This window comes from Ictidomys tridecemlineatus, chromosome X (genome assembly GCF_052094955.1).
Source record: "Ictidomys tridecemlineatus isolate mIctTri1 chromosome X, mIctTri1.hap1, whole genome shotgun sequence".
In the NCBI taxonomy this organism is placed as follows: Eukaryota; Metazoa; Chordata; class Mammalia; order Rodentia; family Sciuridae; genus Ictidomys; species Ictidomys tridecemlineatus.
In genome coordinates this window covers 1,363,175-1,373,162 of record NC_135493.1, presented here as the reverse complement: position 1 = coordinate 1,373,162, position 9,988 = coordinate 1,363,175, and the positions used below count along the sequence as shown (strand labels likewise).

The 9,988-nt window shown below is 49.1% G+C and overlaps 1 protein-coding gene across 4 annotated transcripts; it reads left to right on the top strand.

The window, feature by feature from the left end:
• The first annotated feature begins 669 nt into the window (after positions 1–669).
• On the top strand, positions 670–9,371 carry Tafazzin (tafazzin, phospholipid-lysophospholipid transacylase). Of its 4 annotated transcripts, XM_005340641.5 has the most exons (10): positions 679–1,139; positions 1,302–1,430; positions 2,415–2,460; positions 2,698–2,783; positions 6,960–7,040; positions 7,122–7,163; positions 7,401–7,463; positions 7,615–7,667; positions 8,097–8,174; positions 8,293–9,371. In XM_005340641.5, the coding sequence occupies exons 1-10, from the start codon at positions 1,031–1,033 to the stop codon at positions 8,392–8,394; spliced, it is 789 nt and encodes a 262-aa protein (XP_005340698.1). In that variant the 5' UTR covers positions 679–1,030; the 3' UTR covers positions 8,395–9,371. The 4 variants fall into 4 exon arrangements, with proteins under 4 accessions (XP_021576128.1, XP_013220817.1, XP_040143234.1 ...); XM_021720453.3 differs by lacking the exon at positions 1,302–1,430 and having other exon boundaries at positions 670–1,139; XM_013365363.3 differs by lacking the exon at positions 8,097–8,174 and having other exon boundaries at positions 674–1,139.
• Positions 9,372–9,988: the final 617 nt, after the last annotated feature.

The window sequence follows — 9,988 nt, the reverse complement described above, 5'->3', positions numbered from 1 at the left end:
TAGGATTACAGGCGTGCGCCACGGCGCCCGGCTCTAATAAAATATTTTAAAAAGGGCTGGGGAGGTTGTTCAGTGGTTGAGCACCCCTGGGTTCAATCCCCAGTAGTAAAACAAAAACTGTATGTTTGTAATTGTCTAAAATCACATAATGCAATGTACAATATAATATGTAGACATTATATGTTATATATAAGGCATTATATGTTAATATAAGATCATCCGAAATTCAACCAAATGTCTAATTTTGTTATGTGAATTTTATTTTTCTTTGGTACTAGGGATCGAACCCAGGGACGCTTAACCACTAAGTCACATCCCCAGCCCTTTTTATTTTTAATTTTGAGACACAGTCTCACTAAATTCGCTTAGGTCCTCACTAAATTGGTTCTCCAACTTGCGATCCTCCAGTCTCTCTGAGATTAACGGCTTGTGTCACCGTTGTGTGAATTTTACCTCCAAAAAAAAAAAAAAGGAAAAACAATGAAGTTAAAGGGCTCCGCCAGCGGAAACCTTGAGTGGCTTCAGTTAGTATGGATACGCAGCCCAAGTCTTCTACAGAGACCTGAATTAAGCGGAAAGGAAATGCCAGAGCTAAAGGTATCAAATCAGGACCTCCGCAAGACGGGGCTGGGCTGACGTGGATCCGCCCCCATTGCCGTCAAGCGGTCTGGGAGAGTTTTGCGACAGCCGGCCGGTAGCTGGGCTCTCTCTCTCCGACTCGCTTTCCGGCGGATGCACAGTGCCGCTGGCTACCGCCGCCGGCTACAGCCGCCAGCCTTCTGGGCGCGTCTCTCTCCTGCGATCCTGGCCTCTGGCCCCGGCGAGATATCCGGGCCAGGCGAGGTTCTGGCCTGACCCGCGAGGTGACCTTCATTCAGTCCCCTGTCGCGCCAAGCCTTGCCCCCGTCAGTGCGTGGGCCTGTCTCAACCTCTCCAGCGGTTTGAGAACACCGACCTGCATTGGCCGCATATTCTGCCCAGTGGCAGGGGGAGTGTCGGGCCGCCAGGCCCAGGGGCGGGGCCGGAGGAGATGCCCCTGCAAGTGAAGTGGCCATTCCCTGCGGTGCCGCCGCTTACCTGGACACTAGCCAGCAGCGTCGTCATGGGCCTGGTGGGCACCTACAGCTGCTTCTGGACCAGTGAGTGGGCCTGAGGCCAAGGCAGGATCTGTCACGTATTCCCACGCCTGGCCAGAGTTGGGGCTTGGGGTTGGGGACTCTGGCAGGGCCTAGCCTGGTAGAGGTAAGCCTCAAGCCAGTGGGGAGGAGGCTAAGACCGAGACCCCCCCCCTTTCCCTCCAGAGTACATGAATCACCTCACCGTCCACAACAAGGAGGTGCTGTACGAGCTCATCGAGAACCGAGGCCCTGCCACTCCCCTCATCACCGTCTCCAATCACCAGTCCTGCATGGATGATCCTCATCTCTGGGGTACCCAGGCCTGTGTGCTGGGCACAGGAAGGCAGGGAAAAAGCTAGACCTGGTCAAACAAAAACAAACAAATTCACTTCTCACTGGGCTCTTTGCATATCCCTGGCACTCTTTATTACTGAGATGCCCTGCCTCAATGGAAATTTGATTGTGGCCCCTTCAGGGAATGTGGTTTGAGGGCCTTAAATTTAGAAGGGGTGAGGAAGTGACGACGTGGCAAGGTCTGACAAGTTTTTTACTCTGTTGTCACACTTATAGAACCGTCTGTCCTCTAAACTGTTAAAGGTCCCACAGAGTCTTGGGAAGAAATTGTAGACACCATTGGGTATCCTGTCAAGGAAGCTCTGGGCTGGGGGATATAAGATCTGCAACCTGGTTCTAGCTTTGCCCCTGGCTGGGTTTTGTACTTTTCAACCAGCCCCACTTGAGAGTCCAGTTGCTCCACCTAGAAGTTCATGCTCTGTTGACTGATACTTGCCTCCAATCACCAGATGTTTGGGTGGAGGAGTGCCCAGGGTCTCCACTGTTGAATGGAGGAGTTACACTATCCTAAGATGTAATGGGGAGCCACCTGGTCATATTGGAGCCTTTCAAAGTTCACTCTGGCTGCCATGTAACAATGGCCTGTAAGATGGCACAGATGGATCCAGGGAGGCAACAAGCAAGCCTTGAAGCTGTGCAGTAGCTGGACTAGAGTAGTCACAGTGACAGTAAAGGGAGATGTTTAGAAGGATGGATGTTGTCAAAATGTTTCAGTAAGCAGATCAGACTCAGTGATGGGTAAGATATGGAGGTTGGGGAGCAGGAGGAGCCAAGGAGAACTTGAGGGTTCAGCCCAAGACTCTGGAAGATGACACTTTGGCCTGTAGAGAAATACTAGTGCTGCTGCCCTTGTCTGTCATTCCCTGCAAAGGAGTGACAGAAAAGGACACTCCCTTAGAACGAGGTGAATTGGGGTGCAAAATCTTTTCTCTCCTTCTCTAGGGATCCTGAAACTCCGCCACATCTGGAATCTGAAGTTGATGCGTTGGTGAGGAAGAATGGGCCCCTCGCAGTGGGCCTGCAAGCCCCACCTGTCTCTTTCCCTCCTCCTACTCTGCCCAGGAGGTGGCGTCCAGCAGTCCAGGCAGGGCATGGGGTGGAGCCCTGCAGGCCCTTCTCCTGGGCCTCCATTCTGCATGCCAATGATGGCAGGCATTGTGCTGGACATGGGACAGGGAGTAAGGAGCTTGGGAAGCAGAGATGACTCAGTCCATCTTTGCTCCAGGACTCCTGCGGCTGCAGATATCTGCTTCACCAAGGAGCTACACTCCCACTTCTTCAGCTTGGGCAAATGTGTGCCTGTGTGCCGAGGTGAGCTTCTCCTTCTGGGGCTATCCAAGTCTTCCTTGGGACAGGGAGGCAGGTGGCTAGTGCCTTTGTCTTGGAAGGATCCCTGTGAAACAGGCAACTGAAAAGTCAGGGAAGGGGCTGGGGATGTGGCTTAAGTGGTAGCACGCTTACCTAGCATGCTTGAGGCACTGGGTTTGATTCTCAGCACCACATAAAAATAAAATAAAGATATTGTGTCCACCTAAAACAAACAAACAAACAAAAAAGTCAGGGAAGCCATTGAGTGGTAGCAGAGGTAGCAAAGGCTGCTAGAGGATGGATGGCTTCTTGGAGAGCCTTCAATTCTTCATAGCTGCTAAAGGATTATATGTACCTGGAGCTCTGGCATGAGAATTCAAGGAGGTATTATCCACAGGGAGGTTGATAAAAGATTCACTGCTGGCAGTGTGGTATCAATAGTTCATGATGGTAGTGGCATGTTCTGAAAGCCCAGAGGGTTTGTGCTTCTGGGAGAAGAAACAAGTTTGTGATATTCAGAGGGTGAGATTGATTGAGCACTTGGTACCTCTTGGGAATCCATGGAGGTAACATCATTTTGATCCCCATTCTCCAAACAGGGCTCACTCAGAGGGTTTAAACTGTTGGCCCAAGGTCACTGGGTGAGCAGTGGTAAAGCCAAGATTCAAATCCAGGTTTCTATTTCCCCTAGGAAAGCAGAATTTTTCAAAGCACAGAATAAAGAGAAAAGTATTCTTCTTTATTGTTTTTTTTTTCTACTAGGAATTGAATCCAGGGGCACTTAACCACTGAGCCACATCCCCAGCCCTTTTTTGTATATTATTTAGAGACAGGGTCTCACTGAGTTGCTTAGGGCCTTGCTGTTGCTGAGGCTGGCTTTGAACTTGCAATCCTCCTGCCTCAGCCTCCCAAGTCACTGAGATTAGATATATGCACCACTATGCTCAGCAAGGGAAAGGTATTCTAAACACATGTAAACACATGCCAGATGCTGGAGAGGTAAGAGAGAAAAATAGAAAATGTTGGTTGTGCAGAGAATATGAAGATTCTAGAATAATCCTGTTAATTTTTAACTGCTGGGCACAGTGACACACATCTAAAATCCCAGCTACTCAGGAAGCTGAATTAGGAAGATGGCAAGTTTGAGGCCATCAAGGGCAACTTAGTATGAACATGTATCAAAATTTAAAAAAAAAAAAAAAGGACTAGAGATATAGTTTGGTAGTACAGTGCTTGCATATCATGTGTGAAGTCCTAAATTCAATCCCCCAGTATCAAAAATAAATCAGTAGGCTGGGGATATAGCTCAGTTGGTAGAATGCTTGCCTCACATGCACAAAGCCCTGGGTTCAATCCCCAACACCACATAAAAAAATCAGTAAAGAATTTTGGACTCTGTTCGCTCATCAGAGTGGCAACATACTTATGTCTGTGGTTCAGAGAGAGCATGCAGGCTACAGCATGGCTGCTGGATAGGAGCAAGGCCAAGTGGAGGCAGGGAACCTGGTTAGGCACTGTCGTGCAGTAGTTCTGGCAGCAGAACAGTTGTGACTGAGCCTCTGAAAGTCACCATGAATAGTCAGAGCTGTGAATTGCTTTGGATTATGCTCAGGAGGCAGAGTTGACAGGACTTTTAATAGATCAGATGTGGGATGAGGCAAGGAAAAGAACTCAAAGATGACACTAGGTGTTCGGCCTGAGCAATGGTCTTTGGTACCATGGAAATCACTGGTGACCCCTGATAAGCCATCTCCATGAAGTGATAGCCACAGGAGCCGGCTTGCTGTGGCCTGAGAGGGCTGGTGGCACTGCAGTTTGAATAGAAGAGATAATAGCAGTGGCCACTCAGAGTATTGGTTGTGAGGAAGAAGAGGGAGGAGGAAATAATCAAAGCATATAGGAGGTCAGGAGAGAGTTTATTACTTCCCATAGGTCAAAGTAAAACATGGCAAAACCCAGTCAAGTGATCCTAAGTAATAAGGAAGGGCTTGTAGTGGAAAGCTACAGTGCCTCACTCCACATACCCAGTCCCTCTCCCCAGAGGCACTGCCTGGAGTGCTTTCACTTTGTGCTGCTTTTGGAGGCTATTTCCATCTCTTTGGACCCTGGCACTGCTTATCGTATCCTGCTCTGAGAGATGGAGACTCTACTTCTTTACCTCCTGTCTCTGAGTCTCAGCTCCTCCCATCTGCAAGCTCAGACAGAGGCATTTAGTGAGCACTTCTGTTTTTATGTTTTTTTTTTTCCCGTGGTGCTCAGGATGGATCCCAGGGCCTCTTGCATGCTGAGCTACACCTCCAGTCTTGTTTTTATTCCTTTTCATTGGTATCTAGGTTTTCTTGTACAGTTAAAAACAGAAGATGAGGGCTGGGGGTATAAATCAGTGGTAGAGTGCATGTGAAATATTGATGAATCCCTGATTCCATCTCTAGCACTGAAAAAACAATATCCAAAAAACCAACAACAAACTAGAAAGTGAAATTAATCCCAAGCACCTTCATTGAGAGAAAATGTGCAGGAACAAGTTATTTATCAGATATATTTGATATATAGCAGAGTTCTAATTCATATGACTGAAGCAAAAGAAATATTTGGCACACTTTGCTTCTGTGTTGCAAAAATTCCCTTTTCCACTAAGCCTAAGACAGTAATGTACTATGTAAGTTCTAAAGTGATTTTATGGAAGCTACACAAGAGAAGAAAAATAGCACTTGTAAAAACTAAAAAATGTGAAATGCTGCTCCAGAGGCATAGTGTTACTATTTTTACATCCCATTTCCAAGCTCAATGAATAGGTTGCACAAGTGGGTTTGGGTAGACAAGGAGCCAACACCTGTGATGACCATTCCCCTACTGTGTACTGAGAGCCCAAGTAGGGAAACCATTGTTCTGTGCCCTGAGTGAACTCCAGTGGGTAATTGTTCCCCAGCCCTAGCCTCTAAGTGAGATGCTAGGTCAGGTCCCTATTTAGGTTAGATTGAAACATCTGGATCCCTACCTAGCACTTTCCAAAGAATCTTGCAAAGAATAGGTCAAAAATTTATTTCTTAGTGCATTAGCCAGAGACAGTCCCAGTGTCTGTCTGTGTTTTGTGATAAGGCTTCTTTATTCCCCAGTTCACAAGATGAAGAAATTTACCTTGAACCTCCCTGTCTTCCTCTTTGGTGGTTCTATCTACCTAATGGTTATTTTTCTATCATCAAAGTTGATGAGATTGCTTACTGTGTCCAGGTTGTGAGCCGGCACAGAGCTGTAGGCTTTATATCTGAGCTGTGGCTGCCTGCTGGGCCACCCAGGTCCAGGTTTGTATTGTCTTGGATCCAGGTTATGGTCTTGAGATATCTCCAAGATGCAAAGTTGCTAGCATTGGTAGCAGTTTGACTCCACCATTTTAATCTAGCAGGCTTGATTTTTTTCCCAAGTTCTTGATGATACACAATCAAGATGATGGAATGTTTCCCTTACCTAAGATTGCCTCTTTAAGAGAGGGTATAGAGCCTGAAAGGAAGAGGCCAGTGGAGGGAAGGAGGGCAGAGGCTGGAGCATTAGGTGAGTGCTCTGTGAGGAGTGGTTGTGGGAATTGGCCAAGATTCCCCAAAGTAATTACTCCTTAAAATCTGGGGTCCACATTAGGCTTGGTATCAGGAATGTATTTGGTTTGTTCTAGCAGCCCCCTTTGGTCAGGATGGTAGAGCCAAGGAGACGCAGAGGCTCTAGGAACTGCTGACTGGTAGTCAGAGGCCTGGCTGAGGTGGAATAGATGATGACTTGGAGTCAGAGAGGATGCAGCAAGAGTGCATGTGTCTGAAATGGCTCAGCAAGGTAGCTGATGATGGTCATAGGCAGGCAGAGGAATTGCCAAGGTCATAATTTCAGTAGGAGATGGTTCTAGAAGATGCTACGTTGTACATAACAGGCACATAGAGGTTGAGAGGATATTATTCTATGAAGAAAGTCATGGGTCAGTGTGACCAGGGCAGATCATGCCCTGAAAACAGCCATTGGAGGGTGTCTCTGGATGATGCAGTGGGAGCTAAGTCCCTGAGCTTCTGCCTCTGTCCCAGTGAGTGGGAACTGCAAGAGGGAGTCCCCAGTGCATGAGGATATTTGAAGAGCATTGAAGGCAAGCTTCCTGCTCACTGACAACAGGGACTGATGGGGACAGGCCTTTCTCTGCAGGAGACGGTGTCTACCAGAAGGGGATGGACTTCATTTTGGAGAAGCTCAACCATGGGGACTGGGTACACATATTCCCAGAAGGTCAGCAGGGCTGGCTGGGTCAAGGTTCCCAAGCATGTATGGAACCAGCTCCCAAGCCTTGCTTCTGTGCTCTCTCACCAGGGAAAGTGAACATGAGTTCTGAGTTCCTGCGCTTCAAGTGGGGTAAGTACAACTGGCCCCTGGCCACAATGACCTCCCTACCCCAGGATAGCCCTGTCAGCCCCTGACTCCTCAACTCTGGCTGGATGTATTAGGAGAAGCAGGAAAGGGAAAGGCAGTGAGACAAGGGCTAGCCCATTATTTGTTTTTAATTGCAGACAGCAGGGGTGGCACTGGCCAGAGGCTGGCAGGAAAGTTTATCCCAGCTTGTGCCAACATTTCTGCTTCTTCCCCTGGTAGGAATTGGGCGCCTAATTGCTGAGTGTCATCTGAACCCCATTATACTGCCACTGTGGCATATTGGTGAGTCTAGGGCTAAGGGGAGGAAGAGGGTTTTCCATAGATGGTGTTTGGGGGTGGCAGAGGATGCCTAGCATGGAGGGCACCAGTGTCCCTTTGGTCCTAGGCTGCTCTGCTTCCTCTGACATCTAGCCTTCCGTCCACTGTGCTGCAGGAATGAATGACGTCCTACCTAACAGCCCACCCTACTTCCCCCGCTTTGGCCAGGTGGGTAGGTCCTGCTGACTCACATCTGTCTGTCTGCCTGCCTTCCATCTGCCCTGTGTCTCCCACTCTACATTAGAGGACAGATATGGGAGGAGTTTAACTTGAGGGCCCAGCAGTAGGGGGACTGGGTGGAACATAGATAGTGAGTTACTAGCACCAGACAGAGCCTTTAGGATGAAAACAGGAAATCAGCTGGGGCAGGGATAGACCCTGGGATTGGGACTAGAGGTCATCTATAGACCACATCCTGGGACTGGGCTGACTATTGGATGCTGCTGAACCCAATTGCTCATTGTAAGAAAGGAAGTGGCCTGAGGGAGCACACAGCACATCAGGGGCAGAATTTGACTCTGGCTTCCCAGGTTGCTTGGGCTGGGGCTGTGGGCATTTCCCTGCTCCTTGTCACCTTTGGTGGCCACCTCCCCACAGAAAATCACCGTGCTGATTGGGAAGCCCTTCAGCGCACTGCCCATGCTAGAACGGCTCCGGGCGGAGAACAAGTCAGCTGTGAGTTTCCTCCCAGGCTCCCCATAGCTGTCCTCGGCCCTCCCAGCCCTCTCAGCCTCCCAGGGCACCTTGGCCAAGGTCCCCCAGGGGTGCAGGCCAGCCCTGTCCTTGCCTTCAGATGGAGATGCGCAAAGCCCTCACGGACTTCATTCAGGAGGAATTCCAGCGCTTGAAGACCCAGGCAGAGCAGCTCCACAACCACCTCCAGCCTGGGAGATAGACACCATCCTGCCTGGCCCCAGGGAATAGATGGATCCCCTGAGGCTTGGAGAGGAGGCAGTATTGGGACCTCAGTCCCAGCTTGGCTGGCTCTCAGTGCTGCCTTCGGATTCCTGCTTCTCACAAAACTGGGACTGGGGGATGGAGTGATGCTTTTAGTTTGGATACAGTTTTTAGACAGACTGTCTCATGATCCCTACTGGGTGCCCTCTTCTACTTCGTGAGCATCTAGCTCCTCCATGGTTCATCAGTTAAAGAGCGGGTCTCAGTGCCAGGCATGGTGGTACAGTTTAAAATCCCAGCAACTTGGGGAGCTGAGGCAGGAAGATCACAAGTTCCAGGCCAGCCTCAGCAACTGAGTGAGACTTTGTATCAAAATGAAAAATAAAAGGAGCTGGGAAAGTAGCTCAGTGGTAAAGCACCCCTGGGTTTAGTCACTAGTACAAAAAAAAGGGAGGCTTCAGCAGTTCCTCCCACTTGGCCAAGAAGGGAGGAAGAAACGTAGGCAGGCGTTTCCTTCTTGCCTTCTGATGTTTTGTCCCAGGGACTGGCATTGGGAGGGAGCAAAGCAGGCTGGTTAGCAACTAGGTGGGCAGGGGAGCAGGTAGCCTGCCTGGAGCTATGGTAGGAGGTCCATAAGACCCCTCAGCCTGACCCCACCCACCCTTGCCAATCTAGGAGCTAACCACTACCTCCTCAGGGATGATTGTTAGCCATGTCTTCCTTCAGCTGAGCTCCCCATACTGTAGGGCTTGTACTGGGCCAGGGCTTGGCCTCAGGTAGCCTGCACACAGGAAGAACGGTCCTTGGCCAGAAGTCAAGCCTAGCAGAACAGAGCCTGCAACAAGGGCCTGAGATGTGGCTACTCACCCCTGTTGCAGGGCCCACCAACTTCTCCATCCTTCTGCTTTGGTACCCCTCATGTCCGTGGGTCTGGGTTTTCATTTTTTTAAAATAATAAAGCATCTGTGTTGTGCCTTTGTGCCTCTGGCCTCTCTATATAGTTATGGGAAGGGAGGTGACCTGTTAGACTAGAAGGCAGGACCCTTAGATTCCTGGACACATGGAGATTACCACCAGTCACTTAAGGCTTCAGTTATTGTCTGAAATCCCCATAACAATCTTGCAAAAGTAGAGGTTAATTTTGCAAAGGAGGCATTGCAAAGGTAATGAATTCACTTCAAAACACAAAGCTAGGTCTGGGTTATAGTTCAGTTGGCAGAGTTTTTGCACACACAAAGCCCTGGGTTCAATCCCCAGCACTGTACCCACATACACACACACAAAGAAAAAAACCCACAAAACTAGCTGGGTGCAGTGGTACACTCCTGTAATCCCAGCATCTTGGGAGGTTGAGGCAGGAGGATTGCATGTTCAAAGCCATGCTTAGCAACTTAATGAGGCCCTGTCTCAAAATAAAAAAGGTCTGGGGTATATGGCTCAGTGGGTAGGCATCCCTGGTACCAAAAAAAAAACTAGCTGGGCGAGGTGATGCACTCCTGTAATCCCAGTGGCTTGGGAGGCCAAGGCAGGAGGATTGCAAATTCATGACCAGCCTCAGCAATTTAGCAAGACCCCGTCTCAAAATTTAAAAA

What these genes read in the sequence shown, in the direction of transcription:
- Tafazzin (XM_005340641.5), top strand. Translation starts at nt 1,031, where the DNA reads ATGCCCCTGCAAGTGAAGTGGCCATTCCCTGCGGTGCCGCCGCTTACC. An exon ending in AATCTGAAGTTGATGCGTTG is followed by an intron (nt 2,461 to 2,697) that starts GTGAGGAAGAAT and finishes TCTTTGCTCCAG; the next exon opens with GACTCCTGCGGCTGCAGATA. An exon ending in GTTCCTGCGCTTCAAGTGGG is followed by an intron (nt 7,164 to 7,400) that starts GTAAGTACAACT and finishes TTCCCCTGGTAG; the next exon opens with GAATTGGGCGCCTAATTGCT.